The sequence below is a fragment of the Narcine bancroftii genome, chromosome 13 (assembly GCF_036971445.1).
Source record: "Narcine bancroftii isolate sNarBan1 chromosome 13, sNarBan1.hap1, whole genome shotgun sequence".
Taxonomy (NCBI): Eukaryota; Metazoa; Chordata; class Chondrichthyes; order Torpediniformes; family Narcinidae; genus Narcine; species Narcine bancroftii.
The window spans coordinates 67,940,215-67,961,464 of NC_091481.1; the positions used below are offsets into that span (position 1 = coordinate 67,940,215).

At 44.7% G+C, this 21,250-nt stretch overlaps 1 protein-coding gene and 1 long non-coding RNA gene across 5 annotated transcripts in view; one reads left to right on the top strand and one right to left on the bottom strand.

The window, feature by feature from the left end:
* The window catches only part of LOC138748515 (circularly permutated Ras protein 1-like), a 74,237-nt gene extending 60,184 nt beyond the window's left edge, over positions 1-14,053 (top strand). For all 3 annotated transcript variants that reach the window (XM_069908853.1, XM_069908856.1, XM_069908855.1), the window contains one exon: positions 8,215-14,053. In XM_069908853.1, coding sequence (XP_069764954.1) covers positions 8,215-8,307 — 93 coding nt within the window. In that variant the 3' untranslated portion in view covers positions 8,308-14,053. The remainder of the gene's footprint in view (positions 1-8,214) is intronic.
* Positions 1,647-20,233, bottom strand: LOC138748516 (uncharacterized). Of its 2 annotated transcripts, none has more exons than XR_011348090.1 (4): positions 20,150-20,233; positions 18,199-18,343; positions 4,633-4,873; positions 1,647-4,135 (listed from the first exon to the last, which is right to left on the bottom strand). It is a non-coding gene; the product is annotated as an uncharacterized lncRNA (long non-coding RNA). The 2 variants fall into 2 exon arrangements; XR_011348091.1 differs by having other exon boundaries at positions 20,138-20,182.
* Between the last annotated feature and the right edge of the window lie 1,017 nt (positions 20,234-21,250).

Below are 21,250 nucleotides of genomic sequence, written 5' to 3' on the forward strand. Positions count from 1 at the left end.
AGAGTCCTTTGTTTTGTTCTCTGCACTTTTCTTGGAGCTGTCTGAGGGCAAAGACCACGTCAGTAGTTCCTCTGTTTGCGCGAAAGCCGCACTGTGATTCTGGGAGAACATTCTCGGCGACATTAGGTATTATTCTATTTAGGAGAATCCTAGCGAAGATTTTGCCTGCAATGGAGAGCAGCGTGATTCCTCAGTAGTTTGAGCAGTCTGATTTCTCGCCTTTGTTTTTGTACAGGGTGATGATGATGGCATCACGAAGGTCCTGAGGCAGTTTTCCTTGGTCCCAACAAAGCTTGAAAAACTCATGCAGTTTGACATGCAGAGTTTTGCCGCCAGCCTTCCAGACCTCTGGGGGGATTCCATCCATACCTGCTGCTTTGCCACTTTTCAGTTGTTCAATTGCCTTATATGTCTCTTCCCGGGTGAGGACCTCATCTAGCTCTAGCCTTAGGGGCTGTTGAGGGAGCTGGAGCAGGGCGGAATCTTGGATTGAGCGGTTGGCACTGAAAAGAGATTGGAAGTGTTCTGACCATCGGTTGAGGATGGAGATCTTGTCGCTGAGGAGGACTTTGCTGTCTGAGCTGCGCAGCGGGATTAGCGGGATTAGAACTAGATAAAATAGGGGAGAAGATACCCGAACATATATTATATAAATGGGATGAAAAATTGGTACAACGTAGGAATTCTCCAGTATTACATCATCTGCTCAATATTTGGAAGAAGATTCATGTAGAAAGGAATAAAACAAATCACCAACTATCAAAACTAATACTGACGCAAAATCAGCTAATCCCTTTTACAATAGATAACCTTTCCTTTAGAGAATGGGAGAAAAAAGGGATCAAAAGAATAGAAAATTGCTTTTCAGGAAATAAATTATTATCCTTTGAACAAATGAAGGATAAATATTATATAACTCACGATACAGTGTTGGCATACTACCAACTGAAATCCTACTTGAAGGACAAATTGGGAAGCAGTCTGAGGTTACCAGAGGGAAGTAATTTTGAATATGTGATTACAGACACAATGATAATCAAAAAATTTATAACAAACATGTATATTAAATTACAAGAAAAGGAGAATGAGGAAACTAATGGTAGAACTAAACAAAAATGGGAACAAGATTTAAACATAAAGATAAAGAAGGAAACATGGGAGAAGTTATGCTCAGGAACTATGAGAAATACAATAAATACGAGGTTACATATGATACAATATAACTGGATACACAGGCTATATATTACACCTCAAAAGTTAAATAAATGGGACCCAACAGTATCTGACAGATGTTTTCACTGTAAAAAGGAAATGTGGACATGTGAGAAAGTGAAAAAATTTTGGGAAGATCTAAACCAGATATTAAATAAAATCACAAAAAGCAATATACCAAAAAGCCCAGAGATCTTCCTCCTAAGTAACATAAAAAACAAAGAATTTGGACTTGATTTGGATGGAGCACAAAAAAGATTTGTTAGGATAGCCCTAGCTGTAGCAAAAAAATGTATTATGTCAGCCTGGAAATTAGAAGATAACTTGAGAATATAACAATGGTATATAGAAATGAATAAATGTATTCCATTAGAAAAAATAACATATAATTTAAGAAATAATATTACAATATTTGAACAAATATGGGAGCCATACATAAAACATAATAGAGAAAACCTACCGGGGACATCTACCACCTAAGATGACAGAAGGAGAAGAGAATGAAAAGAATTGACTTAGTGGAATTTCTTGTTTATTTTTATTGAGTGACAACATTGTTTGACGGGTTTAATGTATCTTAGATTCTGAACTTTAAATGAATGGGAGGGGAGGTAGGGAGGGTGGGATGGGAAGAGGGAGGGGGGGAGAAAACGACACTATATATTTGAAAAGGAAAATGTATGTATCTTGATCAATGTGGTTTATAGTGTGAAAAATAAAAAAAATTTAAAAAAAAAGGCAGGGACTGGGGGAGAATGAGAATGGTTTTGTGCCGGGGATTTCCTGGGAGCAGGGAGAGTCAAAATAAAACTGGAGGGCATGGGTGAGGGGAAAGGTTTGAAAGAGGACTTGAGGGATATCTTTGTCACATAGGGTGTGTGGAGCAAGCTGTCAGAAGAAGTGGTGGGACAATTCCAACATTCAAAAGATATTTAGACAGATTTTGAGGGATAAGGGCCTAATGCAGGAAGACAACTCAGTCAGCATGGACTAGTTGAGCAGAAGGGCCTGTTCCTGTGCTTTAAGGTCATCCGCTTGGTGTGTATGCAGAGTGCATTGAAATTCGACCTTTAATAAGCCTTTTTCCAGATTCTGTCCCCATTGCTGTTTCGCTCACGGCATTTCTAATTTTTTTTCAAAGAATTGTTTCTGCCCTATCTGACGCCCCTCAGATTCCCATTCTCTGCTGTGCTGGTGTAAACCCTCTCCAGAAACCACCCTACAGATGATACTGGTCCCAGCATGTAGCGTTGAGGTGTAACCTGTTTAACTTGTACAGGCCTCAGCCGTCCCAGATAGGGTGCTCTGAAACTCCTGCACCATTTCAGCCTCTCATTCTTTTGCCCCGTCCTTCTATTTCTGTACTAGCTAGCAGGTACATAGAACATTCCAGCACAGACCAGGCCCTTCAGCTGCCGGATGATGTGCAACCTATCACCCCACGACAATCTTAATTTTTCCCAACCGCACAACCATAACCCTCTATTGTCCTTACATCCCTGTGCCTGTCTAAGAGTCTTTTGGATGTTCCTACTGTACCAGCCTTCACCACTAACCCCGTCAATGCATTCCAGACACCCACCACTCTCTAAGTAAAAAAACGTATCTCTGACATCTCCTCTAAAATTTCTTCCACTCACCTTAAACAGATGCCCTTGGAAAAAGGTGCTGGCTGTCCATCCTAAGCCCTCTATATCTTGTAGACCCTATTAAGTCACCCCTCATCCTTTTTCACTCCAAAGAGAGAAACCCCAGCTCTGTCAATCTTGCTCCTTGTTCTCCAATCCAGACAACTTCCTGGTAAATCTCTTCTTCACCCTCTCCAAAGCATCTACATCTTTCCTGTAATGAGGTGACCAGAATTGGACGCAATAACCCAAGTGAGGTCTAACCAGATTTTCATGGAGCTGCAACATTACCTGATGGCACTTGAACTCAATCCCCCAACCAATAGAGACTTCTTAACCACTGATCCACTCAATCAATTTACATGGCCACCTTGTGGGATCTATGCACCTGGGTCCCAACGGCTCTCTGTTCTCCCACAGTGTTAACCTGCCAATACCCACATAGGGTCAGATGTCTGTTTTTGAAGTTCCTGCTAAACCTTGCCTCCCTGAGCTCAAGCCTCCTCCTATCTATCCTTGTTCCCAGGATAATACACCATGGCCTTTGGCTGCTCACTCTCCCTCTTCAGAATATTCTGCTGACATCAGTAACACCTTGACGCTACCCCCAACTGTTGAACCCGCTATTGCTCTCTCTTTTCTGCCTCTCCTGACGTGCACCTGATCCACTTCCCTTCCCATGCCCTGCTTTTCTGTGCTGCTCTAAATGGCGTTGCCCATTGTAGGACAGTCACCTCCAGTAAATCTTCTTCAATCCTTTAATCAGCCATTTATTTGAACCCAAATAAGGAAGTGAGTTGCAGGAAAAGGTTTGAAAATTGCACCTCAGTCCTGAGCGGTGTCAAGCAGCAACAAAGTGGCTTGGCATCAATGTGCATTCTCTCCCCCCCCCCCCCCCCCTCTCACCAACCAGAGCTGAAATCCTTGCTTCCAGTCAGTTGTCAGTGTGCATTCCAGCAAGTTTTAGTTCCTTAGTGCAGCTCAATAACAGGAAATTCAGTTTGACAGGTTCTGTAAAGCAAGGATGTTTTGTTCTTCTGCTTATTTCATACCGAATGTGTCAGTGTCCCACCTGTCTTCCAAAAAGCATTGTCCAAGTTACACCAACATTTCCCCTGATCCCATGTTAATCATGATGTTTAAGAGTCCAGGGGTGAACGCATCACCTTTAAAATTTGACCAACTGAGCAGAAGTGCCATAGGTGAAGATGAACCTCTTCACAAGTTTCTCCAATCCAATCTTTCAATTTCTTGCCATCCTTGCTGATTCAGAGAAGCACAGTCCACCATTAAATCTGAAACAGAACATCATCATCTTCAACTAATATCCTTGTTAATCAATGAGAAGGAAATACTCTCATCAAGGAAGATGATATTTAAGGTGACAACCCAGGACACGCATTCCGATGAGCATGTGGGGAATCTCACATCCAGAACTGGGGAATGCAGGAACTTGCCATGTCAGTGCTGCCCCTATTCAACCCCAGCCATACTTGTCCACAGTGATGGACAGGCTCAGTGAATGACATGTTGCTCTTCTTAGCTGAAAACAAAAAATGAAATAGCAACTTAAATAAAAGAAATAAAGTCCTTTTATAGAGAGAAGCGTGAAAATTTCCAAGGGGTTAACAACTTTCAGCCCTCAATGAACCTCTCGTATTCTGTTTCTTAAATACCATTCATTGTATGCAGTTGGAAAGTTTAAAAACTCATTCAGCTTCCACCTACTTCATATTTGATCAGAACGTGACCAACTAAACAGACAGGACAGTTTAAAGCCTATCGTACACACCTCAGTAAGACAGACTTTCAGTTCCAGATGGTCCATGTCCCCACTTTCTTTTCCTCTTAAATTGAAACAAAGATCATCTCCTGTGGCAGCTGGGCTGACAAGCAAGGAACCGAGCCCATCGTCACCTCTCAGAGCATTTCTCTGCCAGGCTGAGTTCGATTGTTTTTTTTGCATCTTTATTTGGGCACCTTAGGTCGTGCCAGACCCGAATATCCTTTCTTGAGCACTTCTCTGACGCAAACTGTTGGAGAAGATGTATTTTCAAATGAATAAAACTCAATGGAATGTCGTTCAGTCCTCAGAGTCGGTCTTGCAATTTTATGAGAACGCTGAACCTTGTGGGATTTAAACCACCTTCTCAATGCCCACTGTTACCTGGCTTATTTGGACACGTGCAAGGAAGTGCAGAGTTCCAGGATGGAGTAAAAATGGCCACCGTACCTAATAATCACATTATTACGCGTGACCTGTATCATCCATTACGTTATAGAGTTGTGCAGCACAGAGGCCCATTAGCTCACCAGGTCTGTGCTCTCCTTCTCACCCATCCACATAATCCATTTGGAGGAACTGAGACCACCCACTTCATATTCCATCTGGGCACCTCCGGTTTCTGTTAGGCACCCTCTCTTTCATCGATCCCTTGCCTTTTCTGGCTCTGACTCTCCCTTTCCCCCTTTCCCTAGCTGCAGCAGTCCGCCCCCCCCCCCCCTTTTCTCACCTTTCCTCTCTCCAGTCCTCCTGTCTGTGTCTAATGAGTGCCTTCGTCTGTTGGTCTGTACTCCTCTCCCTTCCCTTTCTTTACTTTCCCCCAGCCTTTAAATTCGGGGCCTGCAAGAAGGGCTCAGGCCTGAAATGTCTGTTACTTATCTTTACCTCCTATGGTCACTGCAAAACCTGCTGAGCTTCTCAATCACAGCGTCTACAGACTTTTGTGTTTCACACCAATCCATTTCCCCACGTTAGGATCTCCTTTGCCCAGCCTTATTCCACCACCTCCTCTGGCACTGAGCTCCAGATATTTCTCTGTGTAAACACTCACTGTGTAGATCCTCTCCCCTTAAACCTATGCCCCCTTGTTTTTGATTCTCTGCCCATGAGGAAAAAGAACTTGACTATCAGCCCAGCCACACTCCTCATAATCTTGCATCCTTCTATGAAGTTACCCCTCAGCTTTCCTCACTAACAAGCCCAGTCCATCCGATCTCTCCCCACCTCTAAAGTCTTCCAATCCAGGCATCCGATCTCTCCCCACCTCTAAAATCCAGACAACATCCTGGTGAAGCTTGTGTGCATTCTCTCCAGCACAATTTCGTTCCAAGTACAACCTGACCTGTGTTTTATGTGACGGCCTCTCTCTCTTTTTCTCCCTCCTTCCTTTGCTAGAGACACTGTGGCTTTGCCCTGGTAGGTTCCCCCCCACCCCCATTGCCCAACAGGGGAATAGACACAGACGTACCTGCACTGCCTGACTGCTTGCTTTTGCTTTCCTCTCCCGACAGCCACCCACCTCCTGCAGCTTCAGTGGGACTCCTCCTCATTTTCCAATATTTTACAAGTTGAACACTCCACTAGCCCTGTTGCCATTCTGACAATCCTACCTCAGCACTCATATCAGGTCAAAGAATAATAACAATAAAATCTTAGTCTCTGCTTCTTCACTTAGATCATTATAGCGTAGTACAGGCCCAATGTTGGTCCAACCTATAGAAACCAACTCAACAACCTAAACCTTTCCTACTCACACCTAATAGAATATAGAACTGGCTGAAGTCTCTGGAGCCAAAGCCTCAACTCACCCCTCTATTGGCACCAATGACGTTTAGGTGAGAATGGAGGAGGGGTCCTGCGAAGCATGTTTGGGAAAGAGGTTGAAAAGCAGGACCTCCTTGATGGTATCTCTGGATTACTCCTGGGGCCACGAGCTAGGGAAGGTCAGAACAGGAAGATGGTGCAGACAAATGAGTAGCTGAAGCGATGAGGCAGGGTTACAAGTTCTTCCATCACTGGAACCTTTTCTGGGGCAGGGATGACCTGTACAAGTGGGACAGGTTGCCCCTGAACTTGAAGGGAACTAATATCTTGGCAGGGAGGTTTGCTGTTATGGGAGGGGAGTGGGGTGTGGCTTACACAGGGGTATTGGAAGTAGGAAGGGGCAGTTGGTACACAAGTAAGGACAACTGGTAAGGTGTTCGTATGGAAGGACTGGCAGAAAGGAAAAAAAATTGCAGCCATTGGCATGAGTTGCAATGCAACAGGGGCACAGAGTATCTCTGTTCTTTCCACTGAGCTCACTAACTCCCATATTCTTCTGTGGCAAATATTCATTGAAGATCTTTCCCATCTCCAGTCACTCCACATTGATTCTTAATGGGACTTCCTCTATTTCTAGCTCCCTTTTTCCTCTTAATATATGTAGAATTGCAAGGATTTTCCTTTACTTTGTCTTGCAAAGTTTTTTCATGTCCTCTTTTTGTTATTTTGGACACAGCAAATTTTTTTTCACCTTGTTACCTAAATCATTTGTCATTTTAAATCTCCCTGAAACCGCTGGAATCTCTGCCTCTCCATTTCACCAGAGAGCACGGTTGGCTGAGCGGTTAGGACAATGCTGTTACAGCACCAGCAATTGGGACTGGGGTTCAAATCCGAGTCTGCATGGGTTTTCCCTGGGGGCTACGGTTTCCTCCCACCCTTCAAAATGTACTGGGGTTGTAAGTTAATTGGGTGTAAATTGGGCAGCACGGACTCGTGGGCCAAAAGGGCCGGTTATCATGCTATATCTCAAAGTAAAAAAATAAACACCTAGTTACATTGGAAAACAAATTTTTACAAAAGGTTTGCTTCCTGGAGGGGAAAAAATTGGGGATTATGATAAACAACTTCAAGCTGAAACAAAGTTAATTTCAGATTTGCTGTATCAAATCAGAAACATTAAATTAACTTTAATTGAATTTAGCCTGTTTAATCCCATAATGATGTTGACACATTGCGTTAGTTCAACTGGCCTAAAAATCTTTTACCACTGATTTTCATTTGTAATCTGCATCTGATGCCTCTCATGTCAGTGTCCAACAATGGTCGGCCAGCATTGATGGATTCTGATTGCCCTGATATCGCTTTTCCATGGTCGCAGTGTCCTGGTGAAGCCTTTCACCGTGTTCATCACTGACTGCACCAGGATCAGCAGGGAAGATGTCCAAGTGCGAATGCAGAACATGAATGGTCAATGACATGTTGCACTTCGTGGTTTTAGATGCTTGAAGTCGACTTAAAATATAACAGGAAATCACAAAAATAGGTTACATCTAAAAAATAGTATGTGACGGGAAAATGTTACGGTGATCAGCTGCCCAAAAATTACCCAAAAGTGCTCAGAAAGCAAACTCTTCATTATCCTGTGTTATCCTTCTATTGAATCTCAGTGTCCTCTTTCCCTGTCACCTGCAAGTCCCCCAACTATTTGATGAGCTGATTATTCCAGTAAGAAAAATGAAGTCACTTCCAGAGAGTGAACATGCCTGAAGGAAGGGGTTGAGCGTTCACCTCATGTACTGATATGCACATTTTCTCTGTCACCAGTCCTTCTCAGATGATATTGCCAACGTGGTTTATCGGCTCAAGAATGCAAAGAAGAAAATGTTCAAGAAGCCAAAGTTTCTGGTCGCCATCTGATGCTGCCAGTCAAGTGAGCTCAGCCCTGCGATCATTTCCACTGTAAAGGCATCAGCAGTTTAAGAAAACGAACCAAACCTTTCTCCTAAACTGTCAGAGAGGAGCGACATTTTAGCTGCATTCAATCCCAAAACTACGGCACATGATATCAGTTAGCCTGTGAGATGCTGGATTCGACAGTGTCCAGAACGTTCTAGCAGATTTCCAGCTTCGTTTCCCACCGCAGGAAGATAAACATTGGCTGCTCCTCACCTTCTGTCTGAGTGGTGCTGGGAGCGCGGACAAGCTGCAGGTGACCAAAGGCGCCATGCTCGTCTCTGTTAGCAGTGCTGAGAGTCTCCTTCTGTGATGTTAAACAGTAAATGGGATAGATGCAACCAGGTGGGGTGAAGGGCCTCTTTCTGTGCTGCTTGGCTCTACGGTTCCTTGGCAATATTCTCCAGGTGTCAGCACTTTCATGCAATGATTAATTCATTTTATTGCTGGTTTGGGATATTTGTTCAATTAATTATTCCTATACTCATAGGGGGGATGGGGAAAGGTGAGTGTAACTTAATTGGCCATTAGTTCTGGAGTGGATGTGTGGCAAAAAAATAAATAAATACCCCAGGGATAAGGTCACCACAACTCAGCATCTCTCCAAAATCTGCCCAGTTGGGAGTGAACTTTAATCATTGGGTCCTGATCCTAATCTGAAGGACATCAACATATCACAACGCAAAGAGACCAGAGCGTCTCAGGGCCTAGACTCAGACGTGGAGGTAAGAATCTGAGCTTGGGAGACACCAGCAAGTAGTCCTGGCTGAGGATCCAGTGAAAGGAGGAAGAGCTACGTCATGGCCGCTGAGGGGCACTGGGCAAAGTGGTGACTCTCCGTCTGCCCTACAGTAGACAGAAGTTAAAGAATGTCATGTATGTTACATTCTAAATGTGACAATTATGGAACCTTTTCTTTGTAAATGCATCAAGATGGAGCCTGCTGTAACTATATAACAATTACAGCACAGAAACAGGCCAACTTGGCCCTTCTAGTCCACACCGAATACTTACTCCCACCTAACCCCACTGACCTACACACAATCTGTAACCCTCCACTCCTTTCCCGTCCATATACATATCCAACTTCTCCTTAAATGCTAATGTCAAGCCTGCCTTCACCACTTCACACACCCACACTCATGTTTTCTCTAAACTTTTGCCCCCTAACTCTTAGCTCATGTCCTCTCGTTTGTATCTCCCCTTTCTCAAACCCTCTCCATGTCCACTCAATCTATACCCATAATAATTTTAAATACCTCAATTTCGAATCCCCACTCAATCTTCTTGGCTCCAAAGAATAAAACTAGGACCGAAATTAAATCTTTCCAAAATTTCAAACAGGTATTTCCATTCCACTCTTATTTAATCTTTCCCTATAACTTCTTTCCCTATAACTTAGACCCTGTTACCCTGGCAACATTCTAGTAAATCTTCTCTGCACTCACTCCAAATTGTTGATAACTTTCCTATACTTTGGTGACCAAACCTGTACACAATTCTCCAAATTTAGCCTCACCAATGCCTTGTACAATTTTAACATAACATCCCAGCTCCTAGACTCAACGCTCTGATTTATAAAGGCCAACATCCCATAAGCTTTCTTCACCACCCTATCTACATGTGACTTCACCTTTAGGGAACTGTGTACCATTATTCCTAGATCCCTCTGTTCTATTGCACTCTTCAATGCCCGACCATACACCATGTATGTCCTATTTTGATTAGCTCTAAAGTAAAACCTCACACTTATCTGCATTAAACTCCATCTGCCATCTTTCAGCCCACTCTTCTAACTGGTAGTAGAATTCTATCTGCAAGTAGAATTTACTAATGCCTAACGCCTCTGTTGTGTAGAGTGCTTAACAATTCTGTATCTCTTAGAACTTTGTCACGGACATTTTATGAAGCATCAGTTTCATTAATTCCTAAGAAAGAGAAGGACCCTTTCGATTCTGCTTCCTATAGACCAATAGCATTTTCGAAGGTTGATTTCAAAATTATTTCTAAGATTTTAGCTTTCAGATTGGAAAATATTGCTCCTCATAGATGATTTCTATGGACCAAACAGGATTTATAAAGAATTGTTATTCACATTTTAATAACCGTAGGTTAATAAATATTATCTAGTCTCCATTGACTAAAATTCCAGGATGTAGAGTATCATTAGATGCAGAAAAAGCTTTTGATAGAGTGGAAAGGAAATACCTGTTTGAAATTTTGGAAAGATTTAATTTCGGTCCTGGTTTTATTTCATGGATTAATTTGATCTGTCATGTTCCTGTTGCTGCACTAATTACTAATAATCAAAAATCCTCTTTTTTTTTTAAATGTTTTTCAAGAACTAAGCAGGTTTCTCCATTGTCTTTTATTATTTAATTTTCAGGGTGCTAACAGAGGAGATGTAATTCATAAGGTATCTATATGCAAATCATCTTTTAGTCTATGTTTCAGCTCCTGAGAAATTTGTTCCTTTGAGGCTGACTTTGCTTTCCCAGTTTAGTATTTTTTCAGGATATGAATTGAATCTCCGCAAGAGTGAATGATTTCCAATGGATATGCATGAACCTATCTAGGAGCATATACCTTTTAGAGTGGTTAAAAACACTTTACATATCTTGGGCTTAAGATCACTAAAGAATTTAAAAGTTTTATACAAAATGAATTTTCTCCCTTTGATTGACTCTTTTTAGATGATCTCCATTGGCCATATTCATAACTTTTTTTTAATATTTTGTTTTCCAAATTTAAACTCAAAACAGTTATCAACATTATCAGTGTCAATGTTACCCGTATCACTAATGACTGCAATTTACAATTATCTATTTTATTCAAAGTTTTCTGTAGAGTTCAAGCTCTTTTCATCACCCTCCCTCCCCAACCCCCCAAATTTAACACTTAACCAACCACAGTTACACACGACAATTCCAAGACATTCACCACAAAGGTACAAGACGTGTATCAGGGGTTTATGAGTTTGTCACGACACGGCGGCCCGAGCTGCAGCCTGTTTCCTTCTCTTGATGTTTCCTGGTTGGGATGGGGTGCCTCCCCCCCCCCCCCCACTGATTGAAGAGTAGATGGGGTATTGGCCATAACTTTAAGTTGTATAAATGCTATCAAGATGATAATTTTATCCAATTTTTTGTATATATTTCAAGCAGTCCCAGTTTTTATTCCTAAATCATTTTTTGACAACATTGACTCTAAAATAAGAAAGTAGGTTGAGTAAATTTCATTTGCAGAAATTAAAGAAAGATGGTGGTGTGGGTTTACCTAATCTTAGATCTTATTATCGGGCAGTTAATATTCAATATATTATTCTGACAAACCTGGACAGATTTGGAATTGAAATCCGTACAGAGATGCTGCTTATTGGGACCTGCTCTTTCACACTTTCTAAGATTAGTCAACATACCTTAAACATACATTATAGATTTGGTTTCAATTTTGCAAAGGTTTTGATTTTAAAAATTCTAGTTCATCAAGTTCTATTTATCTCAAATATTTTTTCTCATCATCTATAATGGATCGAGCTTTTTTGGAAAAGCAAGCAAATTGTCTATTTTTCGGATCTGTTTATAGATGGACGTTTAATTTCTTTTGATGCAATATCTAACAAATATACCCAAGTCACATTTTTTTAGATATTTCCAAGTGAGAAGTTTTTTGAATAAGATATTACCGAACTTTCCTGTATAATATCAACCTGATTTGGTTGACACCCTTTTTCATTTGAATCCTTCCCATAAGGGTTCAATAGGTAATATTTACAATAATTTATTAAAATTGCAATCGATCTCTAATGGTACAATTAGAGGAGCTTGGGAATTGGAACTACAGTCTCTTCTTCCAGAGAACTTTGGGAAAAGATTTTTGGAATGGTTAACCCCTCTTTATTATGTGCATTGATTCAGTTCAAAGTTGTACATCGGGTTCATATGTCGAAAGATAAATTGGCCCTTATCTTTCCTAATGTTACTCTGGTGTGTGATCAACATAAATTACAAGTGGCCACACAGTGTTTTGGTCTTGCTCTGAAGTGTTGGACAGATATTTTAAAGACTTTATGTCAATTACACTGGGTATTCAATTGCAACCTCGTTCAGAGGTGGGTCGAGTTCCCACTTCTACACGTCACGATGTCACCTTCACTACCCTTTTGGCGAGAAGAGCCACTTAATTTAAATAGGAATATCCTAATTCACCTCCTTTGATGCAAGGGCCCTCTCAAGTTATGTCATGTTTAAGTTGAGAAAAAATTAGAAGTTACATTTTTTGCTACCTCTGTTAAGTTTGAAGAGACTTGGCATCCTTTATTAAACCATTTTCATACGAGTTAATTTTTATTTTGACTTCACCTTCCAGACTGTTCAGGATTTCTGTTGTTTTTTTATTGGCAAGTTTGTACTAATCAGTTTCGGCTGCCCAGCCATTTTTTGCTGGTTTTTTTTTGTTTATTTTGGGGTTTTAACAATTTTTTTCTCTTATTTGATTATTCCAAATTAAGAAAGGGATAATATTGTTCAATATGTTATTATGTATATGTTGCAATATATTGACGTTTCTATTTTTACTGTTTGATTCTGGATTCTATTCTCCTCAGGTATTGTTTACTTATAATATGTTTAATAAAAAGATTGAAAAATAATTTTTCCACTGAGGTTAAAATGAAATACAAACCTGAGGACATAGTTTTGGGGTGAAAGGGAGGAATTTAGGGGGAACTTCTTCACACAGTGAGCTCCAACAGTGTCATCAAGTTTGCAGACAACACGGCCAGTCGTTGGCCTCATCAACAACAACTATGAGTTGCTCTCTAACGAAGAAGTTGAAAATCTCGTGAGATGGTACGAGAGTAACAACCTGAATGTTAATGAGGACAAAGTGAAGGAGATGATCGTGGACTTCAGAAGGACCTGGAATGACCACCGTCCACTCCATATCAATGGCCCTGTAGTAGAGAGAGTGGAAAGGACTAAGTTCCTATCGAGGGCACTCAACATCACTTGTCAGGAAGGGACAACAGTGATTGCACTTCCTAAGAAAACTGAAGTGGGCAAAGTTACCGGCCACCATAATGTCAACCTTCAAGAGTGTTGAGAGTGTCCTGGCCAACTGCATCATAGTGTGGGTACAGTTGCTGCAGAGAAATTGATCGAAGGTCAATCCACAGGACCATAAGAGTGGCAGAGAGAATCACTGAAGTCTCCCTCCACCCCATCGATGTGATCAGCCAGGATTGTTGTCTGAAGAGGGCGCACAAAATCATTGAGGTCCCCTTGCACCCTGCACACAGTATCTTTCGGCTGCTCCCGTCGGGGAAGAGATACAGGAGAATCAGGCAGGACCACCAGGCTGAGGAACAGCTTCTTCCCACAGGTAATGAGAATGCTGAACGACCAAAGGAACTGCTCACAATAACACAAGCGGCGTGGCCCAGTTAGTGTAGTGTTAGCACAACGCTGTTACACTGCCAGTGATCTGGGTTCGAATCCCGCGCTGTCTGTAAGGACTTTGTACGTTCTCCCCATGTCTACGTGGGTTTCCTCTGGGGGCTTCAGTTTCTTTCCACCCTTCAAAAGGTACAATAGTTGGAGGTTAATTGGGTGGCATGGGCTTGTGGGCTGGAAGGATCTGTTACCGTTCTGTATGTCTAAAATTTTTTTTAATTTAAATTGAAAAAAATTAAAAGTAACCATCCGAGACACTCATATGTATAAAGCATACTTATTTATTTATTTGTATGGTGAGATTCTGGTCCTGCATGTGTATTGTTTGTCTGTATGTGTGTTATGTCTGGTTGTGTGTCTGCATGTTTTGCGTTGCAGTCTGGAGAATGCAATCAGATGGCAATAAACTTGAGTGGTGGGAGTGTGGAACGAGCTGCCAGCTGAAGTGGTGAATGTGGGTTCAAATTTAACATTTAAGAAAAATGTGGACAGGTACATGGAGGGGAAGGATATGGAGCGGGTGCATGTCAGTGGGCCAAGGCAGAATAATGATTCAGCACAGACTAGAAGGATTGAAGGGCCTGTTTTTTGGTGCTGTAATCTTCTATGGTTTATGGGGTTTGGCCAACACGTTTGTGTATTGCACAGTCCCTCTGATCCCCCACATCCAAACCATTATTCTCCAATACTGTCCCACCACCAGCTACGTCACCCTCACTCCATCCCTATCCATCTTTCCAAGGAGAGGTCTGTCTGAAATTCTCTTGTCCGCTCTTCTCTCTGTACCCAACCTTCCACCTCTGAAACCATCTGCTGCTATTCCAGAAAGTACCATCTGGTTCCACCGTTTCCATCTTCACTGACTCCTGAACAATGTTTTCCCTCTCCCTCTACCTGTCTCGCACCTCCTGTCCTGTTATTATCACTTCAGAGACCCTCCCGCATCTTCTTTCCCCCTTCAGATTCATAATTTCACCTTTTTAATCTCAAATGTTTCAGTTGGGAACATGACTAACAAGTTTCAAGAATCCTGCGGTTCCGGTTTAAACCAACAGATGTCGCCATGAACACGCGGGTCCTGCAGTTCCGGTTTAAATCAACAGATGTCGCCACGAACACTAGGGTCCTGCAGTTCCAATGTAAACCAACAGATGTCGCCACGAACACTCGGGCCCTGCAGTTTCATTGTAAACCAAAAGATGTCGCCACGAACACTGGGGGCCCTGCAGTTCCATTGTAAACCAACAGATGTCGCCACGAACACTGGGGCCCTGCTCTTTCTTTGGCTTGGCTTCGCGGACGAAGATTTATGGAGGGGGTAAAAGTCCACGTCAGCTGCAGGCTCGTTTGTGGCTGACAAGTCCGATGCGGGACAGGCAGACACGGTTGCAGCGGCTGCAGGGGAAAATTGGTTGGTTGGGGTTGGGTGTTGGGTTTTTCCTCCTTTGCCTTTTGTCAGTGAGGTGGGCTCTGCGGTCTTCTTCAAAGGAGGTTGCTGCCCGCCAAACTGTGAGGCGCCAAGATGCACGGTTTGAGGCGATATCAGCCCACTGGCGGTGGTCAATGTGGCAGGCACCAAGAGATTTCTTTAGGCAGTCCTTGTACCTTTTCTTTGGTGCACCTCTGTCACGGTGGCCAGTGGAGAGCTCGCCATATAACACGATCTTGGGAAGGCGATGGTCCTCCATTCTGGAGACGTGACCCACCCAGCGCAGCTGGATCTTCAGCAGCGTGGACTCGATGCTGTCGACCTCTGCCATCTCGAGTACTTCGACGTTAGGGATGAAAGCGCTCCAATGGATGTTGAGGATGGAGCGGAGACAACGCTGGTGGAAGTGTTCTAGGAGCCGTAGGTGATGCCGGTAGAGGACCCATGATTCGGAGCCGAACAGGAGTGTGGGTATGACAACGGCTCTGTATACGCTTATCTTTGTGAGGTTTTTCAGTTGGTTGTTTTTCCAGACTCTTTTGTGTAGTCTTCCAAAGGTGCTATTTGCCTTGGCGAGTCTGTTGTCTATCAACAGATGTCGCCACGAACACTCGGGCCCTGCAGTTCCATTGTAAACCAGCAGATGTCGCCACGAACACTGAGGGCCCTGCAGTTCCATTGTAAACCGACAGATGTCTCCACGAACACGCGGGCCCTGCAGTTCCAGTGTAAACCAACAGATGTCTCCACGAACACGTGCCCTGCAGATCCAGTTTAAACCTGCAGATGGCTCCATGAACGCAGGTCCCCAGCAGTTCTAGTTTAATCCTTTGGACTCCGTGTCCCCATTTTCAGGGACTGGGTTTCTATCCAAACATCACTGATGTTTGTACAATAGTTTACCCATGGACCCAGTCCAGAGTATATGTTATGAAAGGTTAAAAATGCCCAGAGTCCAAAGGGTCAAACCAACAGATGTCTCCACAAACACAAGCATGACCTGATCAGAATCAAAATTTTATGTTTTGCACAGCATCCCACTGCAAACATTTATATGAACAAGATAGATAAATAGTGCAAGAGAAATTGATCGAAGGTCAAGAAAAAGTGCAAGAAAAAGACAAAATGAGCCAATGTCTGTGGTTCATTGTCCATTCAGATGGGAACACATCAGGGATTTGTCAGGGCCTGACGGCCGGCACCCAGGCTGTGACATTTTTCTTGACTGGGCTGGATTGGAACCCCCGCCCCTCCCTCAGTAGAAGGATGGATGAGGATGGCAGAGTGGTGAGATATACAGATCCACACTGTACTCCTATAAAATTTAAATATGGTTGCCAAATTTTTAGAAAAATGTTAAATTTTTTCCTTAAATTACAGGTAATTTTCTCCAGGGGGACACAGCTTTGCATTTCCATATTCCAGTGTGTGATGCCCAAGTGAGAGTCTGTGCTCTTCCTGGCCACTGCCAACGCGATCATTAAAAGTTGGATTTAGAATTTGGACAGTTTTATCTTAAGCCTTATGTCCATCGTGTTTCCCAACAGGAACAGCTCTGGGTCCTGTTGGAAATCTTTACCTATGATTTTTTTCTAGGACTTGGGCTGGTTCCACCCAGAAGGGTCTCACCTTGGTTGATGTCCAGGTTGCGTGCACAAAGGTTCCTGTCACAATGCCACATTGAAAGCATTGGTCGGAAATTTCTGGTTTAGCCTCATTCAATCTTTGTAATGTCAAATATAGTTGTTGGAGAAAGTTTTTTTTTCAAAAATAAACACCCTGACTGTATCTGTCACCAACTTCTGCAGCATGAGTCCAGTCATTTGCCTTTGAGCATTCATTCTACTTGGAGCATTAAGTATCACATGTTCTACCCAGAACAGTCCACAATAAATTATGTACAAGACCAAAAGGCCTTTCTGTTGCACCTTCACACCCTCCAACACCTGTGCCCACATTCACTTTCGGGCAAGCCATCACCACCTGCCTCCCCCCCAACCTGCCTTCTTTTTTTCCCCCTTTGCCTGCTTCCACCTATCACTTCCCAACTCTATCTACCTGTGGTTCATGGCCCTCTCCTCTTTATTCTTGCTGGCAAGGTTCCCAGCTGAAACATGGACTCGCCCCTACCTGCTGAGCCTGTCCATGGGTTAGACGGATAGAATGGAGCTTAAAGAAGAATTCTTTCAACGCTTGCCCAGCATGATCTGCATCGAAGTAAAACCTGATAAACAGATTGATTTGTTTCTTTACAACATTGGGGTTGACATTAACATTATGTTAAACAAGGTAAAATTTGGTCTGCAGAGCATTTTACAGGGAGGCCTCTGAGTGCAGGATGAATTCTGTTCCAATGAAAGCAGCTGCACAGGAAATCAGGGTGTCAAAGACAATGTTTGCCACATGTGCCTTCATTGGTCACTGGGTGTGCAGTACAGAAACAGGGATGTCATGCTACAGCTGAGCAAGTCTTTGGTAACACCTTGGACCTGTATCCACATTACATCTCACCATTTAATTCTGACAATGCTTTGTGACTTCTGTCACTCTTGTGGACTGTTCTGGGTAGAACATGTGATACTTAATGCTCCAAGTAGAATGAATGCTCAAAGGCAAATGACTGGACTCATGCTGCAGAAGTTGGTGACAGATACAGTCAGGGTGTTCGTGGATAATGATTTTGCCATATATTGTTTGCATTCAGCAGATCTATCTACATCTTTGGGGGCATGTAGTGACATTGAGTGGCACAGACAACATAGCAGTTGGCACAAAGCCTTTACAGTGCCAGCAAATGGTTCCAATCCCATGCTTTCTGTAAGAAGTTTGTGCGTTCTCCCCATGTCTGCGCGAGTTTTCCCTGGGTACTCCAGTTTCCTCCCACAGTTCACAATGTACTGGGATGTAGATTGATTGGGCCAAAAAGGCCTGTTACCATGCCGTATGTCTAAATTTTAAAAAGACGGAACAAACCTGCTCCATTTTTCACACGTAAATGATCTTGAGTCAATATCTGTATCATGTCGAATTATCAAGAATATATCCCATCTGATGACCAGGTTCTTCCCAAGACCAAAAGTGAGCTCTTGCCAGATTAAAGCTTTTACATTTCACGTGCCTGTGTGTCAACATAAAGAAGATGGAAAATTGCAAGTGTGAGGGGAGTTCCACAGGCAAATTTCAGATTTTGATACAATATTCACTGCTCTTGCTGTGCACCCAAACTAAAACGATTACACTCGATTCCTATTAAGAAAGTGGATTTTATAATACAATAAAAATGCAATGGATAATGTAGCTTAAAATGGCAATGGGAAGGGATGGGCTGTGGCCTTGCAATACATTCCTTTCTGATAAGAAGATCCTTCTCTGACCGAGTAAAGCAGTGGTCTCTTTTGTGGTAAGGGAGCTGTTTGCTGTGTCAGACCACACTTTGCAAAGTGAATAAAGTTTGTTTTGCATCTGTATTTGTGTTTGCTTTGGAGCACCTTAGGTCTGCCCACGTCCCCCTCCTCTCCCACTTTCAACCCCTCTCGCCCCTTCTCTCTGCCTCCCGTCCGTTTCTCTCCCCAGCTCCTTTCTCCGCCCCTCTCTCCCCAGCCCCTTCTATACATTCCTGCCCCCTCTCCCCAGCCCCTTCTGCCCCCTCCCACCCATTCTCTCACCCCTCCCGCCCCTTCTACCCATTCCCGCCCCTTCTCTCCTCCAGCACCTTCTACCCATTCCCAACCCCTCTCCCCAGCCCCTTCTACACATTCCCGCCCCTCCCCATCCTGCCCCTTCTCTCAACCCCAGCCCCTTCTACCCATTCCCGCCCCCTCTCCCCAGCCCCTTCTCCACATTACCGCCCCTCCCCCTCCTCTCCCCCTCCCACCCCTTCTCTCAACCCAGCCTTTTTCTCACCCCAGACCCTTCTACCCGTTCCCAACCCCTCTCCCCAGCCCCTTCTACACATTCCCGCCCCTCCCCTCCCCATCCTGCCCCTTCTCTCAACCCCAGCCCCTTCTACCCATTCCCGCCCCTCCCCCTCCTCTCCCCCTCCCACCCCTTCTCTCAACCCAGCCTTTTTCTCACCCCAGCCCCTTCTACCCGTTCCCAACCCCTCTCCCCAGCCCCTTCTACACATTCCCGCCCCTCCCCATCCTGCCCCTTCTCTCAACCCCAGCCCCTTCTACCCATTCCCGCCCCTCCCCCTCCTCTCCCCCTCCCACCCCTTCTCTCAACCCAGCCTTTTTCTCACCCCAGCCCCTTCTACACATTCCCGCCCCTCCCCATCCTGCCCCTTCTCTCAACCCCAGCCCCTTCTCTCAACCCCAGCCCCTTCTACCCATTCCCGCCCCCTCTCCCCAGCCCCTTCTACCCATTTCCGCCCCTCTCCCCAGCCCCTTCTCCATTCCCGCCCCTCCCTCTCCTCTCCCCCCTCCCACCCCTTCTCTCACCCCCAGCCCCTTCTATCCATTCCTGCCCTTCTCTCCCCAGCCCCTTCTACCCATTCCTGCCCTTCTCTCCCCAGCCCCTTCTACCCATTCCCGCCCCTCCCCCTCCTCTCCCCCTCCCACCCCTTCTCTCAACCCAGCCTTTTTCTCACCCCAGCCCCTTCTACCCGTTCCCAACCCCTCTCCCCAGCCCCTTCTACACATTCCCGCCCCTCCCCATCCTGCCCCTTCTCTCAACCCCAGCCCCTTCTACCCATTTCCGCCCCTCTCCCCAGCCCCTTCTCCATTCCCGCCCCTCCCTCTCCTCTCCCCCCTCCCACCCCTTCTCTCACCCCCAGCCCCTTCTACCCATTCCTGCCCTTCTCTCCCCAGCCCCTTCTACCCATTCCTGCCCTTCTCTCCCCAGCCCCTTCTACCCATTCCCGCCCTTCTCTCCCCAGCCCCTTCTACCCGTTCCCGCCCCTTCTCCCGCTCACCGCCTCTCGCACCTCGTCTCCGTGCAGCACTTGCCACGCCCCCGCTCGTTTCCATAGCAACTACCGCGCCCGCCTTTCACCACAAATCTCGCGGCGGGGCCGAGGCGTCGGCATCTCCGCGCTCCGATGGAGTCGGAAGGTGAGGGGAAGATCAGCCCCGGGAAAAGGGACGAGCCTTTGCTGCCATTCAGGGCCCCAAGTAGCGTGCAGGGAGGCCCAGCACAAGAGGGGTGGACTGAATGGTCTTTTAGCTCGGAATGTTGTCGTCTGCATGACAGTGATTGAACACAGGGCAGCGGGTCCTTAACCCGAGCCTTGAGGGGGAAGAGGGGGAGGGGAGGGGTGGGAGGAAAGGGAAGGGAGCCTCAATCCCATTGAATATAAAATTCAGGTCAACTGTTCAAACCATCAGACAGTGAGTCTCCTTCTTGTTTCTTTGCAGTGCAGGTTGGCTCCTTGTCCAAGGGAATACAATGCAGAGGTGTAAGTATCTCCATCCCATCTGCATCTAATTGTAGCATCAACATGCCATTTCCTTTCATCATTGTCTGTGCCAGCTGCATTCCGACCTTCAATGCCTCATGCCACCCATGTCTTGTTTCATTCCCCCCCCCTTTTCCTAATTTGCACCATTCAGTAGATACCTTGCCACCCCCATGGATCACCCCATGTTGCTCTGCATTGTGCTCCATCTGCCGTGCACGTGCCCCACCAGGCTAAGTCACACTGCAGCTGCTTGGAATCTTCTTTGCAGCTCGCACTGCTCTTTTCCATGCCCCACCCCCCACCAACATCTACAAATTTAGAGGCACTGCATGCAATTCATCTTGATATTCAAACATTATGGCTTTTAGACTGCAGGCATGTAATGGCACAATCCAGGAATTTTGCTGCTACATGGGCAGACTCAAAAGGACTGTGCAGGAATTTTGAGTCAATTCCTGCCCTGCGATTTATCTTGCAGGACCCCTACAACCTCTTGGAGGAAGCCTGCGGTGTAAATCGTACCAGAAACATTTGTTGACGGTCGTCCACACTACTGGACGTCTAACCCCCGGACCGTTGCACTCAAGTACTTCCAATTCTGAAAAAGGGTCCAGTGTGAACGATCGC